This window comes from Amorphotheca resinae, assembly GCF_003019875.1.
Source record: "Amorphotheca resinae ATCC 22711 unplaced genomic scaffold M430scaffold_14, whole genome shotgun sequence".
Taxonomy (NCBI): Eukaryota; Fungi; Ascomycota; class Leotiomycetes; order Helotiales; family Amorphothecaceae; genus Amorphotheca; species Amorphotheca resinae.
In genome coordinates, this window is record NW_020194484.1 from 760,823 (window position 1) to 774,343 (window position 13,521).

The window sequence follows — 13,521 nt, forward strand, 5'->3', positions numbered from 1 at the left end:
GCTTTGGGTTTGTGGAGAGGGGAGCCAGCTTGTCGATAGTCAACCGCTCAAACGCTCAAATGGGCCAGATGAGGCGTGCTCCCCTCACGAGCGCTTCTTTCCCCTCTCCCATCCTCGACGGCCACCATAAGCCATACCTTACAGAGTACTGCACATATCGACGGACATACCCCGGAATCGAGTACCCCGTATTTGTGTGTATTTCCAAAGCCCGGGGAGGAAAGGGGAAGCAAAGCGTGGTCGAAGGACGCCCATGGCAGGAAAAGCAACGAGAGGCTCAAGACTTCAATGCTCAAGGACAAGGACAAGGTCAACGTCAACGTCTCAAGGCTCAAGGCTCAACGGCTCAAAGGCTCAACGGCTCGAGACTCGTTCTCGTCTCCTCTCCTCTCCTCTTCCATCTCACCGCATCCCACGCACCAACACGTTTTACCCCGCCGTCAATCGCAGCGGCACTGCACTGGCTGGCGGGGGCAATGCAATGCCATTATTCCCGTGTCGCGGTGCGCGTGTGGCGAAAGACAGACAGGCAAGGCAAGTGTCCGCGCCAAATCCGCACAGCTGAACTCGGTGGTCCTGGAAGTCGGATGACCTCAAGGCTCAAGGTGTTCAAATTGTTTGCCAGGTCGAATTCGCGGGGTCAGCCAGTCGTCGCTAAGCAGGTGATCATGCTCTTTGCAGTTTAGCCAATCCAGGATCGTGGCTTTGGGATGAGAAACTAGCTGTGGGCAAGGGGGACGGGGGTGGTTTAGAGCGGGCTACCCACAGAGCGGAGCAGAGCGGAGCACAAAGTAGTGGAGAAGTACACAGTACGGACGACGTCGACGTGGGGGTGAGCACGAGAGCCAGAAGTCTTGGGCAACGGTGACGAGAGACAACACCCAATCAGCATGGCTTTGGCAGAAGGAAAGGCGATGCTGAACTCTCTCTGGACTACTCTGCACCTCCTAACCATCAGCCGGTGAGGACCGAGTACAGTAACCGCTCTTCCAGCGCTGACAGTGCTCAGCTACGTATATGCCTCTGTACATTGTGAAGTCACGAGTTACCAGTTGGCAAAGCTGGCCGGAGAGCCGCGGAAGAAGAGAAGAGAGAGTGACCGATCCAACTTTCCCTTTACCTAACCCCAGCTGCAAAAAGCATGCAGGGCGTTCAACGCATGCCCACCTGTGTGCTTGTTGTACTCTTCTCCCCACTTCCATATGTTCTAGTACCCGGTTCCCCGCAGACACTTGGCCGAGACCGATGTATTGCGGTACGAGTCGACCAAGTCCTTCGAAGTTCATACAGCAGCACGTATGAAGTGCGAGGGTTGTTCTCATCGAGAATCCTGTTGAAGACTCGGCGCTTGCCTCTCTTCAGTTTACGCTGGTTGCCCACTCATGCAAGATCTCGTGTGTTCCTGAGGCTTTTCTTGATTGAGAACCTGACCCCCACGCCATTGTCCTTACCGACACTCATCCCACGTCCGGAGTTTCAAGCGGGCCTTGTCCACTCCTCTCTCAAATGCCGGTACGCAACCGTCACCATGAGAGACCCTACGATGAGCGGTCTGTTACCACAAGAGGGAAACAGTTTTTCCTTACGTGTTGCGGAGATTTACGTTCTAGGTGCATTTCGTGCTGCAACTCGACATAGTAGGAGGAAAGCCAATCTTCAGCTGTCGAATTGCAGTTTTGACACATGCCACTGGTCGTTTTCTAAGAAGTTTCTCCTCAGAAGAATGAAGCCAAGAACTTGTCCTTGCTCTAGGCCCACTCTCTCCGCTGTCTATGACTCGGGGGGAGTAGATCTTCATCCCTTGTTCTAGGTCTAGACATGACTTTCATGGAGTTACCCCTCACCAACCGTGTCAGCGCCAGCACCTTCAAACCCTCCTTACCACCCTCCTTACCCAACAGTAATATATCTTGCATCTCATATTGGCCAATTCTGATCAGAACTAGGATCTTCTGGAGAAAAATGCTCGTCTCCGTTCAAAATATTTCATAATATGAATCATGTGCAGAGTGACAAAATAGTCATCCTGCATCCTGTCCTCCCCGACCTAGTAGTTGAGAGGGTTGGTAGGTCTTCTTTCATACAAGTCTCGGGGATTCATTGCCCCAATTTACGGAGATCTATCGCGGACACCCCGATATTGGGAAATCGTCGGGTGATTTCGTCCCATCGTCATGCTCAATTGACTACTTATTTCCTACCTATCACCGCCATGCAGAAGCATCAAGGATACGATATTATTTTGATTCGCATGAGCGCCTTTCCCCTCATAGTCACTCCTCTTGGCCGTGGCCAGTGCCGCAAAGCCACTCAAACCCCCATTTCTGCAACTCATAATCCTGTATCGCTATAGGACCGATTCATCCGATCGTGGGCCTCCCTAGACTTGCATTTCTCGGAACAGGCGCGTGGCTGAGTTGTGGGGATGCCTTAGCACCACTTCCACCTAGCACTGCGGATCGCGTGGGGGTTGTTTCTACCCGGACGCACATACTTTATTGAGGGCAAGCCTGGGTGCACTCAGAACTTCGAGGTTGCTGTGAGCTCTGGTTGGTGAAGGCTTCTACCTGCAGATACAGTACTTTGCCTTTATACGAGAATCACTGCGGAAAACCGGCACGGGTTGAAATTCACGCAAAGGGGTTTGCATCGCTGCTCTCAGCTCAGACTCTGATGCGGAATATACCGGACTGAAGGGAGGAGCTTGCAATACGGATGAATCTCTCAAACTTCAGGGGCATAGATTTCAAATCCCTAATACCTATACGAAAGAGACATTATCTTGAGGTTGTGTGCTCAAGCAAGGAGAGTATTTTCCTCGTGGCTTCTTTCACGGAAATATCTACATTCAAAGGCTCGAAATACCTTGATGTTCTTCTACCCTTCTGTCACCATTCTTGGAAGAACAAGGATGGAGAGGAAGAAAGTTAGTATTACGAAGGTGTAGCAGGGCAAATCCTATCATCAGACATCATAACCGGGAGAGTTTTTCGATATAACCTGCTAGCAAAGCACATATATGTTCTAACAAACGAGCTGGGCTGCACTTGAACAATTCCCAACACCCACCAGGGCGTCAAACCAGCGAACAGCCTCTTTGGAAACCCATCAATATGCAATGGCTAAACAAGAATAGGATAACCCAAGGAACTCTGGCTCCTTTCTCACCCAGCTTCAAAATCAAAACCCATTGAACAACACAGAATGACTATCAGGGCGATCGCCAGCAATTGCCTAAACCAACCGACAACCATATATTGCGGCCCAGCTCGATTCAATAATACGAGTATCAGAATATGGCGCTTTGGTCTTGTCCTACACCTTACTGCTGGATAGGTGATAATCTCACGCCTTGAGCACCGTGACTAAGGTGCAAGTATATGGGCGAGAGAGACAGGCTGGAACCCCAACTAGTCCTGTGGATAATTTCCTTGGTGATGGCTTCTCTTTAGCATTCTGCATATTCTCTGCCTCTGCAGGCAAGCATGGACGAGTGACGGCAGATATAAGGTAGGGAGGCGTGACCCGTGACATACCACACGTGCTAATTTTCACGTGATCTTCTTTACACTCGCGGAACTGTTCATCCGCCCAATCATCATTCAAGGATGACCTCTTTTATCGATAACCAATCACCATCCATGAATGACTGTTGCAGTCAAATAAGCACAGAGGATTCGTGCTTCATGATGATTTAACGTGATGGAGTGATATTGGATGGCTGGCAGGGACGCGTCCGCATACAAAGGAGCTTCAATGCTTTCTTTCTGCGTCTTTCCTCAAACACAAACCCCCGACAATGGCTACCAGATACCTGGTCAAGGTCCTCGACGAGCTGGGTCTCGTCTCCCTGTGGTCCTCGACCGTTGACACCAAACTGCTATGCATCCAGCGTTTCGTCCGGCTCTTTGCCTATGGCGGCTCGACCCTCATTCTCGTGGCCTATTTCGCCGAGCTGAACATCTCAAAGACGAAGAGCGGCCTGTTCATGACGCTGACCCTCGTCGGCGACACGCTGATCAGCTTCCTCTTGACCTTGTTTGCAGATGGGCTGGGTAGGAAAGCCATACTCGCTCTCGGAGCCATCCTGTGGCTCTGAGTGGCATTGTGTTTGCCTTGTTCAGCAATTACTGGGTCTTACTTCTTGCCGCAATTGTAGGGGTTATCAGTCCCAGGTACGTCGTGCCCACTGGATATATATATGTCGTGGAGAGAGGAAGCTAATACTGGATGGCAGTGGCAATGAGATCGGACCTTTCCGCGCAATCGAAGAGTCGACTCTGGCACAACTCACGCCGGCCATAAACCGTGGTGATATATACGCCTGGTACTCCCTAATCGGCACCGCCGGGACAGCTTGCGGGATGGCGGCGACCGGATGGGTGATTACTTACATGCTGGAAGACCTGGGGTGGCCGAAGATCGATGTATACAGGGCGGTGTTCTGGGGATATGCGGTCTTTGGGATTATCAAGCTCATCCTGACGTTGGCGCTCAGCAAAGCATGCGAAGCAGAGAAGAAACAGCCAGCAGCTCCAGCTTCAGATCCAGAGACCGCGCCACTTCTGCGAGATGGTGCTCAGGAGCCAAAGAAGAAGCCAACTTTCCGATCACTGCTGCCGGAGATTAGCGCGGATAGCAGGATAATTGTCTTCAATCTTTGTCTGCTCTTTGCTCTTGATGCGTTTGCATCTGGCCTTGCTCCTCTGTACGTCGTTGATATTTCCCCTTCCTTTGCTCCCGGATATCATTGGCTAATGGACTATCTAGCTCCTGGGTAACATATTTCTTCCACGACAAGTTCAAGCTCGAGGAAGGGAAACTGGGATCGCTCTTCTTCACAACCAGCATCATTGCTGCAGTTTCCATGCTCTTAGCCTCATCAATCGCCAAGAGGTTTGGAAATATCAAGGCAAGTCCCCACCACCCCGCAAAATAACGAAGCAAGCGAGTACTAACCAAAACCCCCAGACCATGGTCTTCACCCATCTCCCATCCGCCATCTTCCTCGCTCTCATCCCCATTCCCAACTCCCTCCCGCTCGCCATGATGTTCCTCATCCTCCGCTCCTGTACCCAATCTATGGACGTCGCGCCTCGTTCCGCCTTCCTCGCCGCCGTCGTGCTCCCCAACGAGCGCACCGCCATCATGGGCCTAATCAACGTCGTCAAGACATCGGCCCAGAGCCTGGGCCCGCTCATCACGGGTATCCTAGCCGCTCACAACCTCTTCTGGGTAGCGTTCGTAGCGGCTGGTTCGTTGAAGGCTACGTACGATTTGGGCATGTTGGCGGTGTTCGCGGGTCATAAGACGCATGAGGAGAGAGCGGAGGAGGAGAGATTAGCGGAGGAACAGGAGAGATTGAGAGAGAGTGAAGATCCTAACGAACGGTAATTATTGTTCTTTACTAATGGCAGTGCTTACCACGCCTCACGATCTTGACAAAGTAACATACATACATACATACATATTCGATTAGTATCATTCGAATAGTGTCAATTCATCATACCCCAAGATTTATACTCGTATTAAATCAAGGTGCCGCATCCAGAAGCCTTCCATTTCTCCTTTCTTCCCTCCCCACCCTCAAAAAACATAATTTACAAATCCATCAATCATACTTCATTAGATATCCATGCCATACACACCTCCCAACCCTCCAAAAAGCGGGTTATTGCTTAACACACACAAGAGTCCGTACTTCATTCACACCCCCCCCTCCTCCCTCTATCTTATAAAATCCATAAATCCATCAAATCACTCTTCTTCTTCTTCTTTTAGCATACAAAAGGTGAAATGTAGATTGTAGATAGATAGATAGATAGAAAGAAAGAAATATATAAAATCTCCTAGTGTGAACTATATAGCTAGCTAGGTAAGGTAAGGTAGGTAGCGGACGAAGAAATTCAACTTAAGATAGATAGGTAGATGCACGAGAGGATGAAATATTTATAAGATATAAGTGCAGTATGTTCTGAGATTTTGAACCACCGGGGGAGAAGAAAATAGAAATTTGGTTGGCTTTGTTGATTTGATTTGATTTGATATTACATAGATAGGTAGGTAACCTTTGTCTGTCTGTGTTTAAGTTTGGCAGTTGCGGGGCGGGGTAGGTTGGGGGAAGGGGGGCAGAGGGGGGGGGGGGGGGGGTTATTTGGATGGTTGGAGGTGGAGATAGGTGATCCCAAAAGGGGATGCTCGATTAAAGCCATATCATGCCATATCACATCTAGCCAAAGTATATATATATAAAACTCAATTTTCCAAAGTGTTTCTCTATACTAGTTCAACATGAAAGGCTTGCTAAAAACCAACATGGGATCCAAGTAAATGGATAGATAGGTATCAATCAGCACATGCAGACAATGATTGATTCGCCGTTTCACCGAGAAAAGACGCCTAGGCATACATACATCCCAAACTTCATCTAGGCTTGATGATTTTATCATCAGTATCTGAATTCTACTCGCGAGACCCTCCTATTAACAAGCCAATGTTTCGGGGTTTCAGGCATTACCGTCGAGAGCCTCCACATCTGGCAGCTTTCGATCTCCTTCAAGGGTGTCGGCTCCCTCTTCTTTCTGTGCCAGGGTTCGATATGAACGTCGGAGAAGATTGATGGTGATGAGATGGCGGGTGATGAGCGAGACTCCCACATTCTATTACTATTCTGTTCTGTCGGCCCTGTAGACAAGGGAGCAGTCCATGTCTGTGCGCGTGAAAAGGTCCTTGGTACCTTGGAAGTGGAGTGGAGCCAGTGGATGTCAGATTCTAAACGTGGGACCATTGGCTTGAAAAGCTCTCTTGATTTGAGGATTGGAAGAGACGATGGGCGTAGAGCAACAGCTCTCTTGATAGGCTCGCTCTTGATGTGAGAGAACATATCAGGGGAGAATTGCTTGGCAACTGTCCTTAAGTTGGAGTTCTCATCTTGTTCTCGCGCTTTAGGAGCGACCCATGTTCCGGGAGGTGATCCCTTTGTGGCGGACAACCAGTTACGCTCCAAGCTAACTGGCACAATAGGCTTCCAGAGTTCAGATGATTCTACGCTTGGTAAATCAAGAGGTTTTGACACGTTGCGCCTCCGTATGGTCTCCTGGTTGAGGTGTTCAAACTTCGACTCCCGTTTCATTCCATCCTTTGACCACATGAATTCGTACTTGGTTGGAGACTTTGTCCTCGCAGACAAGCCGCTCCACATGTGAGCATCCTTGATACGTACTGATGGTATTGTTGGTCTTACAACATGTCCCATAGCAGCGGGGTGAATATCGTCTGCAGATGATACAAGTAACTCCGAGAAAAATACAGGATGGCGTGTGGCGACATCGTAAGGCTTGGGGGTGGACGAAACGCTCGGAACAGCACTCAAGGTAATGGCTTCTCTGAGAGCTGCAGCCCACATTTCAGGCGAGTAACGTGGGCGTTGCATGCGTGGTCTACTTTGTAAAATGGCCTCGGCAAGCGCAGAATCCCAATCGGCCTTGGTAGCTACTGGACGAGCAAGTGTCGTCTTCGGTGTGATCGCGACTATAGTGTCCTTCAATACCGGAGTTTCTGCCTCTAAGTGATCTTGAGATGTCAAAACTCTTGATTCTCTCAAAGTGGCTAGGGGTAGAGAGATCGGTTGTCGGGCAGAAAGACTTGAAGAATCTTTGCTGTGAGGAGGTGTACGAGGTATTAACTTCTTTGAAGATTTGGATCCCCACCAAGGCCCCCAAAGAGATGAGGCCTTCGTGCTGTTAGATTTAACAGACGAAGAATCGGAAATAGGCGACGACCCGCCGGAGGATGCTTCCGAATAAACAGAAGGGCTTTCTGGTCTGACACTAGATTCGGATATCCAGTCATGTTCACCTTGTATGGATTGGCTTCCGTTCCAAAGTTGAGTGGATGTCAATCGATCGAGAGACGTCTGGATCGCCCGAGGTTTGCGGACCATAGTGATTGCTGCTGGCAATGAATTGGTTGTTCGATAGTCTGATCTAGTTACTGATTTTGTAAAAAGCGAAACAACAGTTTGAACTTCAACTCTTACTACTGGGGTCCACATTTTAGGCGCTTGACCTCCAGAGGATGTATCATGGTTGTGTTGTGGTGTGGCTTCGGCTGCTGTAGATCTCAAAATCCACTCAACTGGATGATTTGAACTTTGCTTGTGCGCCCATAAACCTTGGGATGTTAGACTGGATACTTGGGCTGTCGATGACCGTGGGCGTCTGATCATAGACGCCGCTGCTGGGTTTGCTTGTGTGGTGCGGAAAGTGGAACGCTTAACATTAACAGAGAATAGGCCATGTATATAGGGTTCACTTTTCTTTGGCTCTGCGGTCCACAGTAAGGTAGAAGATGCCCTGAGAGTTGGATTGATGGGTGATGTCTCGATGGCAGCTGTAGCTTTGCTCCACAGGGCAGAAACACCCGCACTAGGTATCTCTGGTGACGAGGAGGTCCACAGATTGCACGTGGCGAGAACTGGGAGGCTTCCTGATGGTTTTGGTTTAAATCTCGTAACAACTTGGCATTCCGAAAGGTAGGACTTCCAGACCTCCCAATCAGGTTGAGGCAAGCCTTTGCTGGGCGCACCTAGAGCAGAGGTCGAGCTGCCTGCCCAAAGTTTTGAGCCTTCTCTAGATGGGAGCGCAAGTGATTGGATAGGTAACTGTAATTTTGAGCTTTGAGTGTCTTCGCCCGACATACCAGTGACCTGATCCTCATCCTCTTCCTCGGTTTCGAGATCAGTCTTGCCATTATAGTCCCCAAATATCTCTCCTGCCTGTCGTGCTGGCGGAAGTAGGCTATTCCTTGAGGGAACATCTGTTGAAACTAATAGGCTTGCAATTTCCCAAAGCGTGGTCTCATCGAAGTCGTCGTCGCTGTCTAGGTCCTCGTCAATCTCTGGGTACTCGTCATCATCTTGCTCGTCATAGTCATCAAAGAATGAAGACGAGTATTCCGTAGGCTCAGGTTCCAGATGTCGAGATCTAGCATCTAAGTTGGTGCTGATAACTGGGTTCGTATGTAAACCCGGATTGAAAGGCGGCTGGTACACTGCCGAATCAGAGGTTTCTCCCCATGGGAATTGGAAGATTCCCAGTGTATCTCTTTTATGTGGTAAAGGCAAGGGGCTCTCCACTATTTATTCTAGTTAGTAAGGACTTCAATCTCTACAGGAAATCATACCAATGTCAGGAAGGAGCGTCGCACGTCTCGACTTTCGCTGAGGCTTCTGCGTGGCCCGTCGAGGAGTAACACTACTAGGTTGGGCTTCTCTGGGGCGCCACAGGCCAATATGATGAACTTCAACCGATGAAGAAGGCTTTGACCAAAGGGCGGAGCTGAAAATAGGCAGTACCTCTTGAACAAGACGCCGTGCAGGCCTAATATCCCTTGCTGGTGCTTCGGGAGACACGGCGCGGATGGATGGAACACAAGGAGGATTCCACATACCAACAGAGGCAGTTCTGGGTAGAATTGGCTCTGGCTGCCACAACGATGGTGGACAAGTATGAGCCCTGTTCGATGCCTCCTGACCGTACGATAATTCTAATCCCGAGTCAGAGCCAGTCTCGACATCGGACTCTGATTGAATGCTCTCAGGTGGTGTCGGACTCCCGCCTTGAGACTTGGCAAGTAATAGGTAATTCAAGCTTCGTCCGCGAAGGAGAGCTGGGGCATTTTCCGAGTATTGCATCTGGGCTTCGGCAAGTCGTTGCTGCCATATGCTTGCTCTAGAGCAATCAGAGCTTTGAGTTGATATAGTGGGGCTAGAACATTCGCCTTTTGCCATGCTACTTGTAATATGTGCACGCCGGGCTACAATTCTAGACGATGATAGGGATGATCTCTGCGACAAGCTTCCGTCTGGGGAGACCAGTTGTTGAGGTGTCATAGTATCAGACATCGAATTACGGTCGCGAAGGTTGAATTGCATCTGTTGCCATTGGTTTTCTTGCTGACCCATCTCCTTTTCAAGACTTTCTAAAAGTCTAAAGCGACCGCCACGCTCATCGTCAACACTATCCGTGACAGTTGAATTTGCACCTGGCATATGCCTCAAGAGGGACCCCACAGATCCTCGGATTGACTCTTCGAAACGCTTCAGTTGGGCTTGGATATCTTTGATCGCCCTCTCAGGAGAATCGATCGGCGACGGGGCGGGGGAATGAACCACGATACCTATTTTTCTCGACCTTGAAGTTAAAAGGAGTGGAGTCGGAGGCGGCATCTTGCGAGGCCTCTTACTTGATTTTCGTGCGGAAAATGTTGGGGGCTCGTCCCCTACACGCCAATGCCATGCAGGTCTGCATGCAGGTCTGCTTGCAGATGTTGGGGTTTTAGATCTTGGTACCACCTGGTTGGCGTCGTGAAAGAATGATTGTCTTGTGCTATCGGAAAACCTAGAGATCTCTATTTCTGGGTCGGAAGCACGACCCTGTTGCATGATCGTTGGCTGAACATCCCTCATTTCATTCGATTTATTAATAGATGTAGTAGGATCACCACAAGATCCTGCATGACCGGAAGTTACTTCGCCAACAGACATTCTTATATCATAGGCGGGAGAAGATCGAATATGTTGCGGCTGCATTGAGTTTCCAGTATTGTCTTTATTGGAGGGAGTTCCTGGAATCCAGCTGTCGTTTGCTTTATCGGCAAGAGCTCGATATGTATTTGGACTGAAGCGATAGGTGCGAGGCTCTGACGTTTCTACATGTTCCTGACTCTGGGTACCTTGTGGTCCAAACGAGGCAATATTTAACCCTTTTGAAACCCTACGGCCCTGTTGCCAAACTTCAGTCGGGTTCTGGGTGGGAGGGGTCTCAGGCATATATAATGACGGAATGTGAAGGAGGGATGGCACAGAAGATCTGCGGCTTTTCAACAATGTAGATCCTGGAGGCGCTGGAAAAAGCAACTGTATTTTTTCATCAAACGTCATGCTTCTCGAGCTATTTGGCATTGGGCGTTGTAATTTGGATGCCCTTGTCGGCGGAGCTGGTAGAGGAGGTAACTGGGTTGGACTTCCAGAGTGAGACGCAAAAATTGATTTCCGCATCACAATTGAGGACCCAGATTGACTGCGTCTATGATACGAAGATGGATCACTTGGAAAAAGGGCACGATCCTTTGTTGCATCTCTTTGATACGGTCGTGGCCTGTGTAGAATGGACCCTGAGGACTTGAGCTCCATGGCATACGAATTCTCAGTCGAAATATCCGTCGAATTCTCTGCGATTTTTGGTTTCTTCGTCGATGTGTAGATCCTAGGTGGCATCCTGATAATGGTGTCCACCATCCCGGGATTGTCATAAACAATATCGTTCATGAACATAACTGTTGGTTCTCCCCCCATGCCAGCCTCCCGTGCCAAGGTAATTCTTTGCGATTTAGGACCTGACGGCAATCCAATGGTTTGTTTCATTTGTAGAGTAGGCTGTTGCGAGGCCTTTCCATCGACCATGTTGCCAAAACTGTTTATATTCCGCGGTGATCGCCGACGAACATCTTCACGACCCGGAGATAGTGATGCCGACGTTGTGTTTCCATTCGCCGCATTGACCGAAAGCCCAGATGTAGTGGAACTGGATATTGTTGGCATTAATTGATGAGTGTGATCCGACATTACCTTCCTCTTGACACTGATGCTTTTTCGCAGCCCTTCTTGAGCTGGAAGAAGAGGGGGTGGAGGCGCCGGCCTTTTGGCCACGAGCCGGGATCTAGCAGCTGCCCCTTCGCGACGCTCCCGCTCCTTGATGGCCGCAGTCGCAAGATCAATGGTTTGTACTCTCGCAAAGTGTTGCAACGATGAGCTATCGTTATCACTGACGACTGGTTGGGATATTCCTAGGCTTCGGATTGTTGGTGCAGGTTGTTTTGACCAGTTGAATATGGATCTCTTTTGTTGGGAAATAGAAGGTAATGTTGGTCTTGTTATTGCATCCCCTCCTCCAAGTTTTGTAAACCCCCGGGCATCTCCTTCATAATTTCTTGGGTATGGTGTCGTCAACACATTATGGGGTGTTGCGGAAGGATTAAAGGCACGGAGACGACCGCTCTTCATGTAATCGAGGCCAGATATAGGGGAGCCGCCATTCCCAATATTTCTAGGGGAGATTCCGCGAGACGGTGATGAAGGGGCCATAAACGGTGACCTTGCTTCAGGAGTAATCGCTTCTCCGTCTCCTGGTAATAGCAAAGCTTCAGGAGAGATTGCAACAATGCCTATATTATGATTAGAAAACGAGATTCTGATCGAGATGTATAAATGCGGCACTGACCAACCAGAATGAGAAGACCTGTCGATGGTAATGTAGTTCTAACTATCAGCAACATCTTAGGAAGCCCTAGTAGCATTGCGGCACTGGTCTAAAGCAATATATCAGCAGCTGGCTAAAACTTCAGGGTAACCAAGACCTACACCAGTCCACAGAGTAAACCCGGCAATGCTCAAGATTAAGACCTTACTCTGCTCCTTTCGCGGGTTTGACTGCCCCCCTTTGAACATGCCTAACAACAATGCTCGAATGACCAAGAGGCCAATAATTATGATATCCAGAGCAAGAATCACAATGGCTATTGGTAGAACGGATGTGCGAGCCACACAAACTGGTGCAAAATCTGGGCGCGTGAACCCCACGAGCAAAAGCCCTACAACAAATCTGATTGCCAATATTGCTTGAAGTATCAGCCGTTCTGCTGTTATCTTCGTCCCATGCCCTACGGACCATAATAGGAATTGGCCCATGCCCACTCTCGCAAGCTGATCAGACAACGTCGAAAAAACGAGAGTGACTTGGCAAGCAGTCGGGGAAGACGGAATCATCAGGTTTATGAAATCAGTCTGCGCCCACAGGGCGGCAAAGAACAGAAACAGCATGAGGACCAGCCTCCGGCCGTCCTGGAATATAGTCGATCCATGGCCTTTCCAATATATGAGAAGAACACCCGAGGCTGCTTGTAGAAGGATCCCACTATCGCGCCGTTAGCAGAGAGGTGTAGATAGGTAGCTGCCGGCGGGACTGACAATGAGAAGGCCGCCGACAAGGTCTGGACGGCACCGGAAATGGCCATCACGGCGTTGAATTACTGAAGAAAAAGTAGAAGGAAAAAATAAATAAATAAATAAAACAAAATGAACCCAATCTATGGGAAGGACGAAATGAATTAGACGATATGGGAGGGCATCATGGCCAGTGATGGTTAACACGAACTCATGGTGAGCATCAGCGACAGCAATCAACCATGACAGCAAGGCAGAAGAAGAATGAATAGTTGATCAATGAGAGAACCGAGGAAATCTACTAGGATTCACACGGCTGCGTGTGCTAGAGCAAGGCGGAGGGAGACCTATGGTTGAATCCCTTAGTTTTGCTGGCAGCAGCCACGGATGAGGCATCGTCAAACAGCAATCAGGGCATGGTGAAGTTCGCGATTGGGCTCGCTCTCTCCCCGGAAGGTTAGTCATGGGAATTGCTCTGGGGATTTGGAACAAGAGCCCCGACAGTGAAATCAGGCAAG

The 13,521-nt window shown here is 49.4% G+C and overlaps 3 protein-coding genes across 3 annotated transcripts; 2 read left to right on the plus strand and 1 right to left on the minus strand.

Moving 5' to 3' along the window:
• Positions 1–59: 59 nt before the first annotated feature.
• On the plus strand, positions 60–686 carry M430DRAFT_23276 (hypothetical protein; the record flags this gene model as incomplete). Its single annotated transcript, XM_024864866.1, has 1 exon — positions 60–686. One exon carries the CDS (start codon positions 60–62, stop codon positions 684–686), a length of 627 nt encoding a protein of 208 aa, XP_024716779.1.
• A 3,113-nt stretch (positions 687–3,799) lies between these two features.
• M430DRAFT_45943 (hypothetical protein) lies at positions 3,800–5,515 on the plus strand (the record flags this gene model as incomplete). The annotated part of the gene is made up of 5 exons (XM_024867807.1): positions 3,800–4,038; positions 4,083–4,175; positions 4,238–4,708; positions 4,771–4,912; positions 4,972–5,515. The coding sequence occupies 5 exons, from the start codon at positions 3,800–3,802 to the stop codon at positions 5,392–5,394; spliced, it is 1,368 nt and encodes a 455-aa protein (XP_024716780.1). The 3' UTR covers positions 5,395–5,515.
• Positions 5,516–6,274: 759 nt separating this feature from the next.
• Positions 6,275–13,074, minus strand: M430DRAFT_45944 (hypothetical protein; the record flags this gene model as incomplete). The annotated part of the gene is made up of 5 exons (XM_024867808.1): positions 6,275–9,135; positions 9,184–12,225; positions 12,282–12,369; positions 12,422–12,974; positions 13,028–13,074. 5 exons carry the CDS (start codon positions 13,072–13,074, stop codon positions 6,449–6,451), a joined length of 6,417 nt encoding a protein of 2,138 aa, XP_024716781.1. The 3' UTR covers positions 6,275–6,448.
• Between the last annotated feature and the right edge of the window lie 447 nt (positions 13,075–13,521).